The sequence below is a fragment of the Phalangium opilio genome, unplaced genomic scaffold (assembly GCF_054372755.1).
Source record: "Phalangium opilio isolate 3A_F unplaced genomic scaffold, DU_Popi_V2 ptg000002l_1, whole genome shotgun sequence".
Classification (NCBI taxonomy): Eukaryota; Metazoa; Arthropoda; class Arachnida; order Opiliones; family Phalangiidae; genus Phalangium; species Phalangium opilio.
In genome coordinates, this window is record NW_028324144.1 from 6688884 (window position 1) to 6713177 (window position 24294).

Below are 24294 nucleotides of genomic sequence, written 5' to 3' on the forward strand. Positions count from 1 at the left end.
AAAGCAGTTATGTCAGTTGGCGCCAAAGAGAAGCCACTCCCATCTGTCTAGTTACAAAAAAATATCTACCACCAAAATGAAAATTCGGTCCTAATACTGCTTATGTGGTAGCATTCTTTGGGTTTTGTGGGATTGATCATACTAACCAGTCAATGGTATCGAGATACCATATCAGGTAGTTTAATTTTTGAAAGCCTTTCCAGCTGGTCTTTCCCCAGTGACACAAAATTTGGATTTATGTCGTAGACTTCGCTTTTGATTTTCTCTAAAATATTTAGACCTATAAATATTTTACGAAAAACATTGCCTTGTATACAGGGTGTTTTTGATAAGTATGTCATAAATTAAAGGGTACACTTCTGCTAGATAAAGGCTCATTAATGTTCTAAGTTTGGAGGCAATTGAAATTGTCTAAACAAGATGAACAGGCTGTGTGCCAATTTCCTTGTTTAAGGGGCCAATGTTTGGGGACTCCATTTTCTTCGACACTTTTCACTCAGTGTGATCCAAAGAACACACCCTTTAGTTTACGTCATACTTATAAGAAACACTCTGTATGTTACGATCGATAACCTGACTGATATCACTCAGTCTCAAAAAGAACCGTTTAACAGATGGAGAGATTTTAGGAAAATACTGTTCTTAGATCCTTTTTTACTTTGTAATCGTACTTAATGTAATTTAAAATCTCTTTGTGAATAGAAATAGAGGGTATCTTTTCAAGGGGTTAAATAGCCTCGAGTTTCGGCCCCCTGGGACACGTTTTTTTCACGTTTAGCTATATCTAAATTACACTCTAAGAAATTGGGGTGTGCTTTAACACCTTTAAAAGTAGTTTATATGGGTCCAAATTTGACACCGTTACAGGTGTTAATTTACACCCCTGAAAGTGTTTAATAACACTTATTTGAGCAATTGGTGTTAAAGATAAGAATAAAATGGTGCAATAGAGGTGTAGTTTAACACCTTTTTAACTCTTATATCGAACTAAAAGTTAATTTTTTACTCTCTTATGAGTGTTGTGCAATTCCTTAAAAGGTGTAGAATAGCACCTTTCCGAGTTTAAATAACGTTTTTAAGAGTGTAGCATAACACGTTTCTGAGTGACGCATAACACCTTTCAGAGTGTCGTATAAAACCTTTCAGAGTGTCGTATAAAACCTTTCAGAGTGTCGTATAAAACTTTTCAGAGTGTCGTATAAAACCTTTCAGAGTGTCTCGTAACACCTTTCAGAGTGACGCATGACACCTTTCAGAGTGTTTGATTTATTCGCGAATAACGCTATATTCATAGCAAGGTTCCACCTTGAGAGAAGAGTTCTAACATGCAGAGCTATACCCCTTTAGGCAAGGGTAGTTCTCTCATGCAATGTGAAACTGCATAAAATTCAGCGTGAATCTGCATGATAAGTTGGTCATTAACACCGACTTATAAACTTCTGAAAAGGCAGAAAGTTTTAAATTAGTATAAATGCATCGGGTGTTAAATTGGTTTTGCGGCTATATTATCCCAGCAGTAGATACAGACGAACTCGTTAAATTTAACAATCTCTTTTCACGAAGAGTTTTTCGAACACCAGAAACGCGTTTGACCTAATCTACTCTAAAATATTTAAAAAAAAACCATTTTCTACTCTAATTTTTCTCAAAATAAAGATAAGACATGTCACAAAAGCATGTGTCCCACATGTTGGCCTCTCAAGCTGGCGTCTATAGTCCATAACGGTGGAACGAATTCTACGCTACACCGCGGCCACAGGTCTCTTCAAGGCCTGAATATGTGGGTCCACAATATGCCTCTGGCATCGGTGCAAGGATGTGAGCCCTCCTCTCCCCAATAGTAACAATAATAATAATAATTGCCCTACTGTGAGGCCAGTACCTAACCTAGTCTCGTTTTTTTAGTGTCACACAATACTTTTAAGAGTATCGCGTAACACTTTCAAGAGTGCAATAGCGTTGCTAGGGTTTGAAATTTGGGGGGCTTAATCTTATTATTCGTATATTAAAGATATACAAACTTTTATTGATAAAGAGTACGGAACCGAGTTATTGACTATGAGACAATTGTGGATGAAAGAATTTCACTCGTCTTTAGTAAGTTTAAGTTTTCGTTTGCTTTTAGTCCCCACTACTGTTTGATATTGAAATTCATATCTACAAAGATGAAACTTAACGCACTTTTCATTATAATTTTTATACACTATATTGTTAAAGAATTTTAGGGGGCTACGAGCAATTTTTTGGTATAGTTTACAGATTACTTTGAAATTTGGAGGCGATATAGCCCCCATAAAAGGCCTAGCGACGCCACTGCGAGAGTGTCGCTTAACACTTTTAAGAGTGGATCATCTATCACGTTTAGCAGTGCTTTATGAATGTACAATACCGTCGGATTACCAATTTCCTTGTTAATTTTATTTAAAGCATAAAAATATATTATTTCATGAATATCATCTTTAAAAAAGGTTTAACAATTACGTTTTTCAATAATTTTTTACTGCTCGGATTGACTTTAATATTAAAACATTAATGAAAAAGAAAGACCTTTTTTAAGAAACCCGCAGTATAGTATAATTTTACATGTTTAATTTCAAAACGGTGTTTTAATAGTGTTATTGTACATCGAATTTACACTTTAATTTGGCCCCTAAAAACTCAAGGTAATAAAACTCTCTTTTGGGTGTTTTTACGGTGTTTACACCATTTTAACACTTTTTTAACACTTCCATTTCTTAGAGTGTACCTACAGTTTACAGAATTCTGTTTAACAGGCATTATGTTGCCTATGTTTAAGCCCAATCTCTTCGGATGAAAACGTTCCAGGAACTTTTTGATGATAGGTTTTCATTTCAGCGGAGAGTACCCAGGTTTTTGTCAAAATTTGATGTGTTTCTTATCCTTTACTGCATACATGATCCTTGGTCGCTGAAACGTTTACGGAGCAATGACAAACTATATAAACTGGGCAAAGAAAAATCCACCCTACCACTATACATCAATCATCGTATACGTGACGTATACATCATGGTATACGTAGCTAAGACAAAAAAAAACTGTAATATAAAAGTGGTACCGAAATTTTGGCAGTTCGTTGTTACAAGAGGCGATCGATAAAGAATCGACCAGCTTTAAACTTAGTTTTGGTTAAAATTTGTGAGATTAATCTGTTTTCTAATAAGTGCCTGTTTAATTTTAGGAACGACAAAATAACCAATTTACAAGGCGTAACATGCTTTCCATTTGGAAGGATAAAGTTGGACTGTCTACATGTCTCCAAAGGTAGTATTTATCAGCTACCGAACATCAGTACTTATTTTGCCAGTCTCGTATTGATATTTAGTGCAGAATAATAGGTAACGAATTTTCATCTCGACGTGTCGTCTTTCTCGTAAATATAGGCAATTAAGTTCGTTTATCGTTTTCTGTCTACTCGCTCTAGGGTGAATACAACGCCAAAGTCAATGTTTGGATTACGGATAAGCTTCAATCTAACTCAGCCGAGAATCTAGACGGCGGCGTGATATGTTTTACATCAGCCGGAATCTAATGCTTGGACGATTCTCTTAATTTTGCGGCTACAGAAACTCCGTTGGAAATCACAACATGACAGTGACCTCTAAGTGATTTGAGTATTATTTTTTCCCTTTTGAAATCTCGTTCTCGTTAATATTAGTAACAAAAATTCAAATAATCTAGGCTTGGATGTCAACGCTAAGAATTCGCCTTATTTACAGTTGGGTCCCTCTGCAATGTATAGTGGGTGGTGGCTATAGCCGCAGCTAACCGTTAACCTAGACAATTTTTGATGGATGGGAGAATCCGCGTAAGACCGCGGAAGAAAACTCCTTTAACAAGTGGGGAGAGAACTGGCAAACTCCTTACGCAGAAGAGATCGTACCTGGCCTTTTCACACAGTGCCACCGGCCAGGATCTAACCAGGGACATTCTTGTTGCCAGGCGAAAACAATAGCCACTACGCCACCCCATCCCGCCTTATTAGTGCAGTTCAAAGCAGTTACGGGAATGAAAAGAAAACTGAAATTCTGTCCGATGGAACCGAAATATGTTTGGAATAAAAGAAAAGTGGGAGTTCAGTTTTAAACAAACCGACGGATTCCGCTTCAGGCACATGTCCCAGTATTAAATCCTCCCATGTACTATTCTCTAAGTGGATAGAAAGTCAGAGAATTTCTTAAAAATTATTTCCCAATACATAGAAATGATTTCTAATATTTATTGATTAAACTTCGGAAATGTTCGTTTCAATGAGAAAAGATCGTATCTGATAATGTTTTGATGTACCTACCTACCGAATTAACAAAAGTTGTACAAATTTCAGTGATTATAAATAGACTCCCTTTAAGAGAAGTATATTTTTGTAATTCCGTCTATTTTTGCCGTCACTATAGAGACTTTGAAAGTCTGGGAACATAAATTCGCTGCCAATAATAGATGTCCTAGATAAGGGCAATGGGCCATCGACATACATCAAGTATGTGTATACTGAGTGTTTCTGAGTAGGATCTGTCCAAAATTATGGAGGTTGAAAATGTTCTATGACATTTTTCCGTTCTAGCCACTTTTTTCAAGTTATTATCCCTTAAATTTAATTAGCATTGCCTTTCAGTTTCCTAATTTAGCTAAGGGGTCATCGTAAAAAATGCAAATCAAAAAATGAAGAGACGACCAAATGTCATAAAACATATTCGACTCGAAATCGCCCAAAGAGCACCCTCCATAAGTTCTAACAGACTTTTCGAAAACACCCTGTGTATTATAAAATAAGCCTGCATAACCGAAAACAGACGAAGCCTTACACAAAAATTGAAATAAGGGCGTATATTTTCCCGGATTTCGTAGGTGCAAAAAGCCATAGCTCTATCAACAAGGCCAAAATATATTAAGCAAGATAAATTTATGTTGCTATGCTATAATAGAAACCTGGCTTTTAAAGGGTAACTGCTTTCCCGGGATTGTGCGCCTACGCCACTCATGGACGGAGGAACTTCACAATGACAGTGTACATGTCGGCTAACAATTTCAATATTTTTAGATCTCATTCCATTAATATATTAATTTTGTTGTATTCGGACGCTATTTTTTACTTTTGTACGGAAACTCCTCATCACGGGTACCTCCGAATCCTATTCGGACAAATGAGGTATCGATGGAAAGCTATTGCCCAGGATAAAAAATAAAGCTATTGGTTCTTGCCTTTAGGTTCGCAGGGGTCGGCAAACCATCGATGCATATGATTTTAGTTTCTGGCTTCTGCGCCTCTATTTCAATAACACTACAACTACAAATTAATCAAGCAAATCCAATGATTTTTTTCTCCAGTACTGTAAATTGGGCGAATTATCTCATTAATTTATTGTCATGACGAATAAAAAAATTATGATATTGATTGAAAATCAGCCTTTATAAATATATATGACACCGATGGTTCTTCATTATAAATAGTATTTCAATTAATTTAAGCACTACTGGCTATGACGTCATTTTGTAGTCCCCCTGTTAGTAGACCGCACCAAACGTACAGCGTTGACAAAAGCGAAAATATTTAAAATTTCCAAGAGTATAGACTAGATTCTAGTAAGAAATCTGACCAAATTTTGTGTGTCAAGCTAATAGGCATAGGAAAACTAATTAGTAAATGGAAGTTTTATTTATATTGAAACTTAACAATCTTTCTTACTTGCACCAAATAAGGGAAGGTCCCAATTCTCGACTTAAATTTCAAAAGGACCTAACTTTCATAAAAACCCAGAACTGATTATTGCCTTTGCAAGGGCAAAATTCCATTACGGTCGAAAAGAGCAGATGTTGCAAACGTTATTTAGGGCGAATCAAGAGCCCGAAGAATGCGAGAGTAAATTTTATAACTTCCAAAGTTTCCAAACCATTTAAAGGGAATAAGTTTCAGGCAATTCCTATTCATTAGGCTTTTACCGTATGAAGTAGAAATATAAATTCTTATTCTTCTTCTTCCCGCATTTCTTAGGTAGGTACGTGCACTTTGGCATAAACATTGGCGTGGTTTCTGTTTTGAATAATAAAACGCTGTTTCTTAATCGAGGCTAATCTAATTGCGGACGACAAGGGCATGCTTTTACGATTGCCGGAATAACGTAAAACTTTCTGTTCTCCTTAATTCTCGAAAATGGTTTGGCCTCGGAGAAGCCTTCGCTCGCTCGCTTCTATAGAACAGTATGATATTAAAAAGAGAATTGTACTCGTTTATACGGACCTCAAAACGCATATGAAACTGGTAAGAAGCCGTGTTTTTGAGGTTCAGCAATACGCTACCATTGTAGAATTTGCATTATTTTTATGGTTTTACAAAAACTTTGCTGTTTATTGCTTATAGGCTAAAGTGTATCTCATATAGAAAACTATTTTGTATAGAGCAATGAAAACATAGGTGGAACACTTAGAATTAGCAATGACACTTTAAGATGTGGTAGAAGGTGGGTGTTTCTGATAAGTCTGTCATAAATTAAGGGGATGTAAAAAGAGCTATTTTGAATTGTAAATTCTCTATGTTATTATGCCGACCTGGCCACCATTTTCAGGTTAGATTGAAGTATTCTAAGGATGACCCCTTAAATTTAATTAAGAAACTGAAAGATAATGCTAAGGGTAGTTCATAATAAATTTTTGCAAAAGTTTTTAAATTCAACCTTGTGTTTATCCTATAACTTTTCAATTCTGTCGATCAATAATGCAAATAGATGCTCTTCTTTGAAGTATCAGTGAAAGTCTTTTATATAATTGTTGATTTATGGATTAAGCGTTCTAGTTAGCACTTTTTACTCTGAATATAGCTTAATCCAGGGTAGATTAGGTTTATTTATTCTGAAATTGGTTAAAATAAAATTTCAATTTCTCTTTCTCCAGCATCTAAACTGACGGACCAGCTCTCGTATCATCAGGGAAATATTAAAGGTCGTAATTAAGAGATTTATTAAACTTATTGCTTACTAGCAGTAAAAGCACCCGGCATTATCCGTCATATCGCACCGCCATATTTAAACATGGCGACAAAGCGCGCGGATGTTACTCCATTGAGAAAGTTTTCTACACTTTTGTATCCATTTTCCAAGATGGTGGCGGATTGGGAAATATTTTAAGAGTAACGTCCGTGAAAAGTTTAAGCCCATCTATTGGATATAGGGAATCATTGCACTAAATATTAGTGAAATCGTTTAAAGCGCGAATGTTATTCCATTAAGAAACTTTTGGATCCATTTTTCAAGATGGTGATGGATTGGGAAACATTTCAAGAGTACGTCCCTGCCAAAGTTTCAATTTTCTAGATAAAGTGGTTAGGGCGCTTGGCGTTGGTCTTCATTCAGTCTGGAAATTTACTTTTATACTGCCCTTAATTTATAAGGGTGGTTTTTTTAGATATAAACAGTGACAAAAATTAGTGGATTCCGCCTGCGGTTACAAACCGTAGAAATTAATTTGTTATAAAGACCTGACCCCCGATGTAGGGTTTTGCTTCAGCTTGTTTCCATTATATTGGGGACCAATTTATTTGCCGCTGGCAAACTAATATAATAATTCGCGGAAAGAGCAAAAGTAAAATAAAATAAAAAGAAAACTGTCCTTAAAACAAGAACTAATGTAAACTGTAATTAAATTTCCTTCCTGTTTCTGTGATGTTTTCTACCAGGGCTCTCATTTGCTCGATTGATAATACATAACTTTCATTCTGAGCCTTCCTATTATATATAAACCGAAAATAATACAATAAGTTTTTAGTAGAAAAATTAACAGATAAAGGCTTTAACTGAGTTTGGTTTTGCTAGAGTGGCGAAAGAAGACCTTAGGAAAAGGTAACATATAGGGGTACATAGTTACATGTATTTTCAATTAGCCCCTGTAGAAATGTTTCACCCTCTAAATTTCTGTTTTATCGATAAAGAAAAGAGGTTATAAAGGAGAGGAATCGAACGCTGCTCCCGAGAGTTTTCTTTATGAAAATTTCCCTTTCAGCGCACAACTTCCTCTACCCTCTAATTGGGATATGGATATTACCTGAAAATTAAACAAATAAATAACTAAAAAGGAAAATCTAGAACTCTTAAACTCCTAATACTGCTTGACAAAGCTACTAGCTTCTACTCCTACTTTATATGCGCTCTTTGGATAAAGTGAGATAGAAAGGTGAAAAGGTTAATTTCTGATATAGGCCTACCAAGATAATTTCTATTGAAACATGCAAGGATTTGAAGGAAATTGTTAGTATCGACTAATTCTTATAGGACAGCAACTTGAGAGAGAAATACTTCTTAACTTCAGCGGCGTTTACACTAGACACATTATAACCGTTTTCGAAACGTCAAAATGTTTCATTTTGATTTTAAAAGATTGTAAGAGATATTATAAAGGAAAATCCAATTATTACTTATATAACGGTTTCAAAGTGTCCAATGTAAACGCCACTTTGAAAAAAGACAAGCAGTCAAGATTTTCGCTCATCATTTCCAAATTGTTCTTCGGAACTTAACTAATTCCAAATACGTGGCGGCGAGTTCAAACATGATAATTATACTTAGTTCCTTAAAAGTTTATGGAAGACGCCGTAGCTTATTCCCCTTTCATGTAGGATTAGGTTTAATTTTCGCGGTTTGAAAAGATGGGATCATTACTATTCCTTCTATTTTAACATCGCTTTGAAACACCGCTTAATAACAGTTTCCTTTCATCGTCTTTTCTGACTATTTCCTTTGATAAGGTATTAGAACTTCAGCCAAAGAACGGTTAAAAGAGGAGAAAGAAAAGTGGAGATACAGCTAGCCACGGTGTAAAAAAGAAAAAGAAAAAAGAACGAAACGATTGTGATAAAAAGACTTCCTTCTCTTATTTGGACCAATGATCGTCGGTTTCATTTCCTATTTCGCTGGCACGGAGAATGCTCATACATTTATATGGTATGTTCCATAAGTATGACGCGACCTATAATTCGTAATGCTAGAGACTTACTAAGCGAGAATTGACTACACGCGGTTTTGCAGTCCATCTTCATATGTAGTTTGTCCTAAGCCTTTAACAGCACCTCACCAAGCGTCGCTTTACGAGACTCTATGACGTTTCATCCAAGTCACTTCATAACAAGCTCTCAGTAACCAGTGACAGTACTTCGAAATGCTACAGACTTACTGAGAGCTAGATCCATCTTCCTGTTTAGTCTGTACTAAGCCTTTGACAGCGCCTAATAACATGGCGTCGTTTTACGAGAATCTATGACAAGCTCTTAGTATAACTAGTGACAAACTTATCTCATGAACTTATGGTATAACGAAGCTTTTTCGGAGTCTAGATACGTTCGCTCGTTACATCTAGCTCCAATACCTATATTCTCCATTTTATCACCATAGAAAACTAAGTGAGTTAGCCACGCTTAACGAAGCGGATGAAAAGAAACCTTCTTCCTAGATTGTAAAGCCTCACTATATGGATGAAGAAAACAAAAACTTGTATCTATAGGCCCTAAAAAACAACGTTTCAATTACAACGATAAAAAGCTGCACCGAAAAGGATCGCGAAAAAAATATTTTACTCATTTTCCTAAGAAACAAGATGGCCCAAGGGCTGGGCCTTAATAGTAATTTTACACGGCTCACGTGACCCCCCGTATAGTTGATCTCCAATAAATCGTACAACTAAAAACATTTCTGAAACACAATCGTGTATCCCTTTAATTTCTAATAACGTCACATTTCAAATAATATTAATGAAACTAAATTGTGCACCCCACTAAAGTATAATTTTTAAAAACCATACGAATCAAATAATGTATTTAAACAAAATCCTGGATCCCCTAAACCAGAAATCACTATGACCGTAAAGCGTCCCCTCTATTTTACGAAACCTAACCTAACCATCCAGCATAATCTCTGATGTATCACGCGCACAAAGTGCAGTAGTGCACGAAAATTATCATCTTGTTTCCCTTCACTCAAAAAAGCCCGCGAGATTTAAACTACCTTTCTTTCCTCTCTCTCCGAGCGGGATGCCCCCTCTGCCTCTTCCCCCTCTCACTTATATACCAGGCAGGCAGTTCTCTCTCTATGCGGAGCTTCGTATCGCCACCGCGTACGCTAGCGATCTCTCTCTCTCATCGTAAGCGTACGTTTCGCGGACGCGACCGGTTTCCCTCTCTTATCGTAAGCGTTCGTTTCGCGGACGCGTCCGGCACAGGGACAGGGACAGGGACAGGGGTTTTGGTGCCGTTTCTTAAATTTTACCGGAATTAAAATTCCGTGTAAAATAAAAATAAGGAAATAAATTTACAATTGAAACCAATTTTCTTACTATGGCTGCGTTCACCAGAGCTCACCGATGAGTCCGCTAAGTCACCACTGAACGGGATTTTTGTTTTTTGGATTTTGATCTCACGCGGTCACCAAGAAAATGGCCGGGGTTTGTTTGGATAGCGCGACGTTAAAGGCTTAGTTCTCAGTTTGGCGAAAAAATATATTTACCAATTATCACAAATGGCCTTGCTGATTTAATGGTACTACCGATTTAATTGTCTTGAAACCAGCTGATTATGCGAGAATCTTTCTAATTTTAATTTTTAAAGTTGGTCTTATTTATCTCTAAGAAAATTCAAGTTCAGTAAAGCCCTGGTACTTTGCACGCTTAATTGTACTGCTGCCATTTTCGCAAAATCCGGTTTTAACTCGATTACTCTTATTGAACGCAGTTTAGAAGATGTTTTTACAATTTTCAATGTGGCTCAAAAACCTGTTCATTCATGATTGGTTAGAATTTATATCAACTTTAAAAGTAACTCACTACAGGACCTAACAAAAGCCATTTGTTCATTTCCTAGTCAAAAACCAACAGGCTGCCGCATATTGTTGAAGGTTTACCGACCACGCTTAATTTTAGGATTTTTTAAAAATCACCATTTTAAGTCGATAAGAAACAGGTCTCGTTTCTAATGTTTTGGACTACGTACACATTATACACTTAAAATTTCTTTCCTGTTCAAAAACCAAAATCCATTTAAGTCAAACTGGCTGACTGATTGATAACCATCGCCAACCCAATCTTCTTAAGGCTGACATTTTGCAGGGTCGTAACAGGCAAGCACTGAAAAAGATTTTTCTAATCCGTTGCCATCTTAAAAAATATAGGACAGAAATGTAAATAACCTTTATGATCAAAAATAAACTTTTTCTTTTAACAATTAGAACTAATAGAATTTTATTGTTTTTCACTCTCCTTAAAATTGTTTCTTTCTTCCTTCCACGGATAATGTATGTTGTATTTTATTTCGCTATTCCCAGAATATTATGAGAAATATTTTGGGTAAAACGCCATATTGTACTAAATATAGATGTAACAACATTACTTTTGATTCAGAAATCCATCAATAGCTTCCATTGAAGTTAGTTTCTCGTCTAATAATTTTCAAGGACTGAAGAAATAAGACTGGCAGTGTTAAGCACGGTTTTCACGGGGCAGAAATTGCGGAAAAATATAGCGAAAACATGCCACCAGCCGAAAATTTCGGCCGGCCGAAACGAAAAGTATATTTTCGCGCGACTAGGAACGAGCTCAAATTTTTCGCAGCCAATCACAAGTCTGGATTGTATGACGTCATGAATGATGAAACGTCTATATATAAGTAGACTATCATTTATCTCATTATAAAATCCAGGCCTATGATTGGCTGCAAAAATGATAGCTAAATCCTATAGTTGCGCGAAAAGACACTTTTCGTTTCGACCTTTCGAAAACTTTCTTCTGCGAATATTCGCTCCGTTCGGGCTAGATTTCCGAGCCTCCTTGAAAACCAGGCTTAACTTTCGTGCATCATACCCTTCTGGAAGGATTCCCTTTTGACCCCAAATCGAAGGCTAACTTTAGTCTATAAAAAAGGATGTCTGCTTTGGGAAAAATTTATCCGCACCCCCTTTCATTTTTATGGGGGGAGCTTTATACATACATACATGATATAACCATATTATAGGAGTATATATTTCTTTCAGGCAGACTGGGTACTGAAGAGTAGCTTGATATTGACTTTGGAATGACGTTCCTGCTAGGTTACAGCGTCCCTACGGTTTTCTATTGATTGAAAGAGTATATAAAACTTGATTTCTTTTCTCCCACTGCACGCCGGGATAGTTTCGATTCTATGACTTCGGGCCTATTTCACTTTTTTTATCTCTCTCTTTTTACTTTTTCATTCCTTCTTTCTGGGATCAAATCGAACTTGATGACACTTTATTGCGTACAGTAAGGGTTGCCTAAAGGAACTTCTACCTACTTACTACAGGGTTATTTTTTAAGGGTTAGGTCAATAATAAGTTTTCACCTGAATTCTCCATACGTTGAGAGAGGATATCTAGTAACAATTACAAGTGACCAGGGTTTTTTAAATCAAGCGATTTTTAATATAAATCATTTGATTAAAATCTAATATTTATTTATTTTTTAAAAGAATGTTTTTTTAAGATTTCAAGAAATAGTTTAAGAAACTTAACTAGGAAAGCGCTCTAATTAAAGATAATCATGGTTTTGGCATATTTCAGTTTAAGTTTTCCACAGAACCTCAGTTTTTCTTGCCACTCATGTGGTAAATTTTTACTGGAGTAAGATTAGAAATAGGATAGGAAATGAAATAGCGGTCAAGCTAGTCTTTTTGTACAAGCATTTGTATAGTAACGATAAGAATAACTCAGTAGAAAATTTCTAATAGCTGCGTAAATGTCATGATTATTTAGCATTTGGTTAATTTTGACTCAAAAGTTTTCAGGTTTTAACAAGAAGTTAAATAAAAATCAAATAAATCAATAAAAATTCAAATAAAAAAATCCGATTTAAATAAAAAAATTAACAACCCTGCTAGTGGCCATTTTAAAATGGAAGCAACTGCATGCTAGCAATTTCTAAGCGATGTCTTTTTTAGCGTAATCAAGGTTGTCCCATTCTGTATCAAACAACCTCAACTTACTAAGCTTTGGGACGGTTTGAAAGTCACGTCTTATCTTTTCTTGTTCGAAATGTTTCTCAATTTTATGTTCCAAAAGTGCTCTGGAGGGATTGTACAAGATGTATTTTATTTTACTAGTAAAAAATGAAATCTACCCTAAAGTGAAAATAAAACGCGTCTAATAATAAATTGAAGGGTTATAAAGAGTCGAAAGAATTTGATGCGATAATTCTCCGTGCAGAAAATTAGGTGTATAAGTGTGGAAATTTTATAATAGAAAGTTTCAGAAATTGACATAAAAACGTGTACGTAAACGTCTAGAGCTCAAAATGTAAGATCTTTCAAGTTTAACTAGAGAAAAGTAAATCAGAGAGAATTTTACACATAAGGAGTGGAAGAGTAGGGTTTCTAGAGTGCCTATAATTTCTGACTTTCTATTTCCGGCGTCTTGACGTCATCTCTGTCGTCTGCTTATGCAGTGTTTTTTTTGTATTTTTGTCGGTTGAAAGCCTGTGAAGGTTTGTAATGTTTTAATTTAACTAACGGTTACTAACCTAATGTTTTAATTTAATTATAGATATTCAAACTAATTAAAAATTGATAGTTTTTTGCTAGAATGTATGCACAATAACCAATTACTAATACTAACAGACCAGAGAAAATTAAGCCTTTGCTCAATAGCTCTACTCCTTCCTCAATTCATATTATTAAACAATATTTAATTTGTCTTAAATTTGGCTTGTTTGGTGATCCAAAACGAGTATTATTTCCTTTACAATCGTTGATTAATACGTACTGATTAATTAAACGCTCTTAGCAGTATAGCTTTCAAAACAAAAGAAAGTAGTTAACGCGCCCTAACCATAAAGCAGACGACAAAAAAAATATTATCCAATCCGTGACTTTGTATTTCAGCCAATTACTGTGTAGAATTCTTTCCGAGTAAATATACAAACTAGTTTTAATTTCTTAAAGTTCTTGTGAATTTAAAATATAAGACTTAAATAAGGTTTGCTACATGTTGTCGTACAATACTTTTGGTTAGTTTCTTAAAACGTTCTATTTAATCACAACATTCAGCGATTGATGTTTTGTCCTTTGTTTTTGCCATAATTAGGTTTGAACTTTAAGAGGATTGGAGGAAATTTTAGAAGACTAAAGAGAAAGGACTACAAAAAGTTTCCAGGCTAAATTGGTGAACCTACGCAGACGATGGGTGACTGACTGAACTCTTTCTATTTTTGTTGTATTTTTGAGTCTTCTTTTTTCTTCAATAATTTCATAATAAGAAAATCATATCTTTGATCTCGTAATCTCTCCTATTCCATAAGGGAATGTCTTCGCCTTTTATTATTTGAACCCTTGAAAAGAGCCCGAACTTATAGATTTGTTTCTTATCGGCAAAGGCTTAAACAGTAGAAGAGAAATAAATTATTTACGAACTTCTACCTTTCTAAAACAATTTTCTTCTTCCTTCATTCAGAATAAACAATAAAATAATCATCATTTTTAAACACCTTAATCTTTAATAATGGGATCAGTTTGTTCAAGTTTAAATCAATTATCCCTTACACTAACAGCGCTATAAATTTAATCAGTCCCAAAACAAATAAAAATATATTATTTAATAGCGTAGATCCCTTTAACTTCAAAACTAATCTAATGATTTCCTCGTTGGAATTAAACCGCCATAAATTAAACATTTATCTGGCATACATTTATCTTCCTTGACTCTATTATCTAAGATTAGGAGAACAACGCGAGAACCAGTGAAATAAGGAAAATCGAATAAGGTCCTTGTTACGTTTCACTAAACTCATTCGCCTCGATTTACGAAGATAAGTCCTCTTTCGACACCCAATTCCGCCCAGCACCAGCGTATAAATCCCTTATAAGGCAATCAATAGATGCATAAGGTTATAAAATATTTCAAAGAAGTAGGACACTTCCAACATGTATTATCAGAAGGGGATAATAGAAGAAGTGTGGAACTGTGTATCCTATTAGTACTTTAGTTATGTCAGGAGCAGATGACAAAGGAGTCTCGGACGCTAGCTTCCATAATGTAGAGGGCAATGGGATCCGCGAACGTCACGATTATTAACCAAAACCATTACGCCAGTGCCACCTCTCGTAGGAAATTTGAGCTTTATTTTCCAACCAATAGCGTGGCTGCAAAGTCTCGAAAGGAGATCTGGGAAATCGCGTCTGGAGCCTCTATTTATAAATACGTATCGTCTGCTTATAATTAGTATAGGCTTAACGAGTATTAGAGTTAAAAAATGGATTTCAACGGCGTCTTAGTCATTTTTGGGACTAAAATTGATAATGAAAAGCCCAGGGAGTAACGTATGTACACTATTAAAAAACTAAAATATGTTTTTTTCTAAATTTCTTCTGGAATAAATTGATAGCTACAAGAGGTTGGGAAAAGAAATCACTCACGATTTTTTAAAACCAAAAAAGTAAGATATAGTGATATCGTTTTCCAACCTCTTGTAGCAGTCAATTAATACAAAAGCAATACGGAATATTTTGGCCCTAAAACACATATATAACATTGTGTTTCGGCATCTTTTAAAACCTTGCATTCATCTTTTGAAAACCAGAGTCCAATCATTCCCGTGGGCACAAATTGTTAACTAAGCCTTGGCTTACCTGGCTTTTGATGTGTTTCTCTGCTAGTTTGGACGTACTTTGACTATTCAGTAGGTTTAAATCACAAAATGTAGTCTTATCTTTTATCTTAACACCAACGGTTACAGCTGTTTGAATAATGTAATTAAATTGTGTATATTTATGTCGCCAACATATAAGACGAACCCCAGTAGCCACCGTTAGTCCGTTATTACAAAAAAAAATTCCCAGCAGCCTTTGGTGCCAAATATAATCCACCAAAAGCATCGTCTGCTATTCTGTCTGATAGCGCCTCTATGGCAAACGATACCACTACAGCTGTAACGTACGCGGGTCCCATTGCCCTCTACATTGTGGAAGCTGGGGTCCGAGACTCCTTTGTCATCTGCTCCTGGTTATGTTACACGATTCTTCCCAGACTCACCATTTTGGTTCATACTCCTGCTCATCATACTTCAAGTGGGCATCGCACCGTGGGGTGAATTCTATAACTGTTTGGCATTTAATCCTCAGCAATTAACCCTCAAACCTTGATTGTATTGACGTGGGACAAAAACCCACAAGCAAGACTTGGCAAATAGTGAAGCGCTAACAGAGTAATGCTCCGTGACAATTTGCCATTCGGGCCACTGTTTTCGAGTTATGATTTGAGTGTTTTAGGGATAACCCCTTAATTAAAATAGCACTGTCTTTCAGTTTCTTAATTAAATATAAGGGGCCATCCGTAAAATACTCTAATTTTAACTTGAAAACCGTGGTCTGGACGCAAAAATTTCATAGAACATTTTCGACTCAAAATCGTCTAAAGAACATCCCCCTAATTTAAGGCAGACTTATCAGAAACACTTAGAAGATGCGCCTAATCGTGTTGTCTTTCGCTTATGAAAAGTATATAGTGTTACGCAGGCCCGTAGCCAGAAACGTTACGCAGAGGGGGCAGTATTTTTCTGTGAGGGGGCATGGCAAATGGAATTTTTTTTTGTAGAATAACATAAATATCAAAATGTCAGACAATAAATATTTCCGCAGGTATTTCATTATTGACACTCATTTAACAATTGAAAATCAAACTTTTTTTAAAAAGTTTAAAAAAAATAAATTGTTAATAAACAATTCTAAATCTAAATTTCAAGTCATCTTTTTCGTAGGCTAGGGAAGTTAAGTTTCACTTTCTTTCAAGTGACATAGCTCGTCGTTAAAGTGAAAATACGCGAGTAGGGCAAGAAAAGCTTGCCTCGCTACTTCGCAAGTCGCTGTTGAGGCGTCAAATGTAAGTCTGTACCCCGAGGGGTCGGTCATTCATTAATTCCCGTACGCTACCCGTGAAATCCAACTTAAGAAATCCGAAATCAATGCTGATTTTGAAATCAAATAAAAAATCAGCAACGAAATCACAAAATCATTAAAGAAATCATAAAATCAGGAAAAAAACACAAAATCAACTAAGAAATCACGAAATCAACATAAAAATCACGAAATCAGAAGCGAAATCACTAAATCAGTAAAGAAATCGTGAAATCCATTACAAAATTCACGAAATCCAAAATCCAAAGAAATCACAAAATCCGGCGAAATCAAGGGGAAATTCTCAAAATCCGAGGATATCACGTAACAAATCTCAAAATCCAACGACATCAATGGAAATATCGCAAAATCCGTCGAAATAACGAGAAAAATAGCAAAATCCGACGGAATCATGGGAAAAATCTCAAAATTCGATGAAATTCATTGCATTTTATCGAATTCTGAAATCAAACGGAATCCGAAGAAACCAAATTGGATTTCGAAATCCCGAACACTTTTTCCAAAACGCCCGACCCCTCGCTGTACCCCGACATAATATTTTGGTCCTGGATGACAAAACCAGCGATATATATCAAGGATAACGACAAAAGCTAAAAAAAATTCAAGTGTATCAGGAATATACACAGATAAAGCCAATAAAGTCTAAAATATGTTGATATACATTCTAAATAGTTCTAATATTTGTGTACCAAAATAAAAAGTTCATTTGATAAGGGGGCATTGGAAAATTTTTAGGGGGCATTTAGGGGCAAACCGAAATCTTATTTGAGGGGGCAGGATATATTTTTGAGGGGGCATTGCCCCCTGGTGCCCCCCCGTGGCTACGGGCCTGGTGTTACGTTAGTACGGAGTTGAAAGTTTTAATGGCGCTAGTAATATACTTATTTAAATAGTTTAACATATTATTGCATTAATCCAATTCTAGCAGGGAATGATCCAAATCTAATTCCGGAGCTTTTTTATTTTCAATTCTCAACGGCAGGGCCGCTAAATGGAAAGCTCAATTTCTATTCATCCTTCTTTTACAAAAGGAGGATCCCCTTTTTACAGCCTCTCACGCAAATGGGATATCGGCGGATGTCAAAAGGGCGTTGAAGCGAGAACCTAGGCGATAGATACAAGAGAACCGATATCTGAGAGTATCGACGTAAAACGGGCATTCCATTGAAGCAATTGCAGACTTCTCCAATTCGATTGAGTCGTCTTTATCTCATTGTAATTCCGCGATCGTCATCAACAAGCTTTATTGCTTTTTTCCTTTCACTTCTTTTATTTCTTTTCTAGACTACTTCCTACGTTTTTTCCTGACAGAATACAGCCGATCACTATGTATTGAGAAGTTACGGCTTCACTTCCTAAATCAAGTCTTGTTCAAATCATATAAAAGTTAGGTTTGAACCAATATCGATCAGTCTAAATGTATTTGAAAATGTTTCAAATAGTGGGTTTTATATATGAACAGGTGCTTAGCTACTTATACTTGGCTATATAAAAGTTAATATATATTGGATTTATTTACTCGTGAATTTTTAGTGCAATAGTGAAAAATAAAGCAGAATGAAGTCATAGAGGAACTCCTAAATATATTTTTCGAGTAATGCGATTACCAAAATCATCTTTAAAGGGGTTCCATGTTGCGAAATTGTTTAGTTGGTGTATTTCGAAGAGTAAACGAAGGTAATGGATAATATAATCAAAATATTACCGCGCGACGAAGTTTTAGTAAGTTATCTGTCTACCATTTTCGAAGATGGTTGCCAAAACTAAAAGCTTCCCCAATGTGCATTTAGTACTCAAGATCATCACCCATCATATTAGCACTAGAAAATTTCTATTCTTTGTCCGAAGATAATCCAAATATTTAAAAATTTAAACCAAGATTTTTACGTCACATTTTGGTAATCCTTACTTGAGGAAGTTGAATACCCTTAGACAGGTAAGTCTAAACTTTCATTAAACATCAGAATATTACAATGAGTGAAAAGAGGCGGAATCAAATTTAGTTATCTGACAAATCGTTCGATATAGTTTTCAACGCGCAATTTTAAGCAATGTTTCTTAAGCCGGTAAGTAATGGTTTACTAAAATAAAAGGTGAATAGATATAACAAATCTAGGCAGTTAACTAGAACAGAGGCGGTGTCGGATTCCACGAAAAAATATTTTCACTGTAGAAACCGTTCATCGTTATTAGCGCGAGTACGCGGACACACCGAAATACATTCACCACGTTTGCACTAAAAGATCAATAAATATGAACCATAAATATTTATACGCTCCGAAAGCGGAGCTATTTGCGAAGGAAAGAAGAATATATAACTTCATAAACGTGATCACTGATTGGTCAACAAAAAAAAGCTAGGGAGGATGAATACCACTGAGCACTAAGGAAGGCTTTCATCTATCCTAGAACCTCATCTTTTTGTTATTTCAATTTGCCTTTGCTATAATCATTAGTACTTAACGTTTAATTTTTACAAATATTCCCCTTGCCTTTCAGAAGTAACGTATCAATTAACCACCGCACGATTGCTATCTCTATTATGGTACTTTCGTGTATTTCGTTGACACCTGAACCGCATAATTATATGAAACCCAACCTACACATATATATAATTTTAAAAACATAATTACGATTTTTACGATTAACGCCAACTATGTAATTAGAGGGTTGAGAAAATGATAATATTTTGCGGTAGTTTATACAAGAGTAAATCAAGGAGGATGAAACTCTTGGCTCGAATATACCTTGCAGTTTCGGTGGTGGCAGAAAACTGCTGGGCTACCTAGTGGTGATAAATGTTTGGGCTTGATTTACTCTTGTTTTAAAATGACAAATGAACAAACAAAAAAGAAAAACAACGACTCACTCGTAACACTTCAGCTAATTTTCATAGTATCCTCAGAAAAAGCTACGTTACTAAAATTCGTGTTCAATTACTGGATTTACCAGTGCCAAATTAAGTGATATACCGTGCTTATTCTGTGCGTCAAACAGTGCTTATTTTATCATAAAAACAATCACTGTACCTGGAACTTTCAGAACGGCATAAATCGGAAGTTGCCGGATAAATTATCTGAAATTAAACAACAGGTATTGCTTTTTTTTCGATGTTTCTCCCGATAATTAATTTATCACGCAATTTGGTGAATAGTGTTATTTAAAAGACGGCGCGTTTTCGTGTGTTTTTACTTTTTTGCCGTTAATTCTAAGCCAGAGAGAGACTAAATCATCGGCTCTATGAAAATTAGCTTACGCAAGGAAGGTCACGACCCTCAGTGGCTCCCCACCTCTTGTTCAGGGCGGGGTCAATCAGCTCGGTGTTCCTTCTCCAGGTGACGGACATTGGAATATCTCCGGACACTTCGCACAGCAGAGCAACTTCGTCCCCTTTTTTCTTGGAGACGCTTCTGAACTTTGTCGTCATCCGTGGTGGAACTGATGAGAAAGCGATTAAGAAAATTATAATCACCAACTCCTTAGGGGGATATGTACAGCACCGAGTTCCCAACTGCCGGTAAGTACGTTTACCACGCTAATACACGCATAATGAAGGCTCGATAAAAGCAGAATTTTATGCTAATAAATTTATATCAATTATCCCAAGCAAAATAAGACGTGCCTTTCCCATCAGGAATTTAGTTTCGAAGCAATTTAAATACCAATTAAGTTAAATTGATCTCACAAGTATTCGAGTCGGTAATTAGTAATTTTGCGTAAATGGTTACAGTTTCAGAAAATAAATTTGGTTCCATTTAAGTCACTTCTTGTTTAAGAGACTGGGCTTCGAAATAAGGATTTTTTCCAAACTTGTCCTTCAGACTTGTTACCCCTGATGCCTTCAATAAATAAACTAGCCCCAAGGTCCAGATGATCCCTTTCCCCTATGTATTTAAGTTGGGGTTTTTAAAGTAGTGATTGGGACCAGTGAGGCTAGGGGTTTGAATTAAAAAAGTGGTCCAACAAATTATTAAACCATGGTTTTAGACTTGAAGATTTGTCTTATTTGGAAGCCTGAAACAGACGTGAATATTGATTTTCAAAAGATAACGTGAAACTAACCTAAGCTTAGATTAATTCTTTTTATTATTTCTTTTTATATATAAGGAAATTTTACCAATAAATAGAAACAACTAAAATGGTATTTTACCCTATGTTTTACAGATAAATTACTAATAATTTTAATTGTAACAAATATTACCACTAAGGCGCTACGGTCAATTTCTTAAACTATAAGTGACCTAAGGGCAAGATTTTGAACATCAATCTATTCAAGGGTCAATCACATGGGATTCGATCAACTCGGTTGACCCACTCTAAATATCAAAGCCCTTTTATGACACATCTGCTTCCCACGAGATTACATTTTTTGGATTTATATCTAACTTTTGCCTAGGGTCAGACGAAGTGGTAAGAAAGTATTTTTTCTTTGCCTCAAGAAAATTTTTATCAGAAGCGGCAGGCTTTTTATACAAAGCTAAACTGGTCTATTGCAAATTCTAACTTAGTTTTGTTCAAGAGCAAATGATAAAATATATAAAGCCAAGGCGCATAAATACAGAACGTTAAAGCTCATTCAATTCAGAGTCTATCAAATATGCTTTAAATTGAAATTTACCATAAATCTTGACATGAATCACGGCTTGTATCCCAGTTCCAATTCCGTTATTGGCAGTACATAGATATTGTCCATGATCAGAAACTTCACTCTCTCGAATTAGCAACGTCCCATTGGAGAACTGTTGTATCCGCGAACTCGAGTACACAAAACTGAAATTTGTTGACGAAGTGCCTAAAGAAGAAAAATAAAAAAGTCACTTTTAGGAAACAAATAAGAAATTCATCACTTGGAAAAAAAAACTGAAACAAAAGATAAAGAGAAGTCATTTGTAACCACTGATGGGTAGCAGTCTCTTGCTGATGGATATTTGGTTCTTCTCGTGTCATCGATAAAAGACTGGGCCATGGAAAGACGCGTGAAATTTATCGGCGGTCTCTCGCGTTTAGAAAACATCCATTACTCAAGAATTGAAACGTAAGAACATTTTAACTTAGAGAAAGTGAGGAAACTGAAAACTACACTGGTAACTCGTGTATCCTTGACTGCATATAAATTGAAAGTTTTTAATAAGTTTCATTTAAATGGAGGGTGAAAAGTAGAACCAAGTGAGTTTTTATCGATTGTTCTACAAGTTGTAAGACCAATCTGGATCCAGAAAATACCTTCAAATTATTGTAAAATTGAAATCACTTTGAAAAATTATAAATAATTTGAAATTAGTACCGCCCTGCCTTATTATTAACAAAAAGTACTTGATATGCTCAGTATCTTGCGACATGATTGTCACATCGCGCCAAATTTTTATCAAATCTATAGCGCAAAATATCATTCGACATGTAGTGGCCAGTGTGCCACGGAAATTTTGTTAAAGTGTTAGTGACATAACTTTCGTCATGCACAAACTTAAAATGCTTGAAAAATCTAGTTTATTATGACATGTTTACTTATTTATTTGGTTTCGTAGCAAAATATAAAATTGCAATCGAAGTTTTGTCTTTGGAAAAAGCCTAGTTAAAATTTTGTTTCGTTTGATGACGTAGTAAGGGAAACTTTCTCTATAGTTGTCGCTCACGTGATGTCTGTTAGTGTCGCCGTGTTAAGCCTATTTTATTCAGATTCACGCGGCATTAGTAGACTCACTAGTCTCGGGCGCTATCGCTTGGCTTTTCCGCGAGATGCCGTGAGTGACGTATTAAGGAGAAAAACCCGCCAAACATGTCCTCCGCAAATTTGCTTTTGCCCTCCAAATTCCAAGTTTTCGAAGTGTTTTTTTTTTGTGTTTTCCCTCATATTTAAATATTGATCAAGCATATTTTTGAAATCAAATGAATTTAAACTCTCAAAAAAGTATGGTTTTCTTTAGATTTGAGATAATTTTAAACAATGTCGCTATTCCTTTAACAAGTAGATTGGTCGAAGGTGCTAATTTCAAATTCAAGCAAAAGGCTGTAAAACCTTACATTCAGATAGATTAGATTGGATCCTTATTATCATAGTGATCCAACTGAACATTACAACATTAATTATTGCCTCGAGTTCAGCAGCGGTACACGAGTACACCGCAGACATCGTTTCGGTATATGGGTTATTTTAAGCATTCATATTTACCTCGATTGAACTATACAATATCTTTTCCGAACTTAAAAGACTCGATCGTATTCCTCAAGTTATAAAACATTAGAGTGCTTTTACAGCCGCAGCAATCTCTTTTAAGAAGCTCATTTGTTTAACATATCGATCAAAGAATGAAAAGAAGTATAGTTTCATCTTTAAAAATAATAAAAGTTCCTTTCATTAAGGATTAAATGAGTTTGTAAAGAGAGATCTATTGGCAGGAAAATCCCGAGTTTGCCCATTAAATTTTAATGCTAGCCACGTTAATGGTTTCTTAAATGTCTTTAAGGATATTTTGGTCTGGATTTTCTGGTTCGTGTAAAAGGCGACTCTATTCTTCAAGAAAGCAATAAAATATACCGTCACTCTTTACGTTTTTTTATTCGACGGCTACTATGCAAATATTGATATTAAAAACCTTTCAAAAGTGCGCGGTCTCCAATATTGCCAGAGCTCTGGCTCCTGCAGGGCCGATCGGCAAGTTATTGACAACCGACAACCCAAAAATAGGACGACGGCATCGGCTCTACTTTACTCCATATCCTACATTCAGGTGATCATGTATTAAAGATAAATTTAGGATGTGGGTTGAATTTTTAAATAATTTTCTACCATTAAATTTGACGTTCTGACTTTTTTAATACCTTTATTAACTTTACTTCCGTTGAAAATATCAAACCGTTAACACTAAATTTTTGCAGGAATTAATTGAAATCTTGTAATTAAACGTAACGGATAATGATAGAGTGTTAGGATATTTAATTTGTACTTGTTGTCGAGGCCTGCAAGGATTCAATGGCGTAGTATTAATTTACTATAATCTGGTGGGGATTGTGGAGAACTAAAATGTTAAATTTATGTTCTGAACTAACTGTAGTTCTGTAATTCGGCACCACTGAAGCAGTATTAGGACTAAAATGTGTCCAAGAATCAAAATGTTTGTTGAATTCGATGCGACATTGAAATTATGTTGTAAAATTTTCAAGGGTTGAGTATATTGTATCATTTACATATTTGTTTGTTTATTTTCTCTCGTTACTATTTCAGTTATTATCATTAAATCATTTTAAATTTGTGTTTCGCTTTGAAAATGATCAGTATACTTTAGTTGCTTTATGAAATTTTAGAGAAAACACTTAAACTAAACTCGAGAAAAACATCTAAGTCAAAACTTCAAATGGATATGGAAAGGGAAGTTTCTTCCACACCTTGC

General features: G+C 35.4%; 1 protein-coding gene across 2 annotated transcripts in view; it reads right to left on the reverse strand.

The window, feature by feature from the left end:
• The window catches only part of LOC149718471 (cell adhesion molecule Dscam1-like), a 189354-nt gene that overhangs the window by 51095 nt on the left and 113965 nt on the right, over positions 1–24294 (reverse strand). For both annotated transcript variants that reach the window (XM_089847499.1, XM_089847431.1), the window contains exons 12-13: positions 21525–21698; positions 20197–20344 (exon numbers count right to left, since the gene is read on the reverse strand). In XM_089847499.1, the coding sequence (XP_089703625.1) occupies positions 20197–20344; positions 21525–21698 (322 nt within the window). The remainder of the gene's footprint in view (positions 1–20196; positions 20345–21524; positions 21699–24294) is intronic.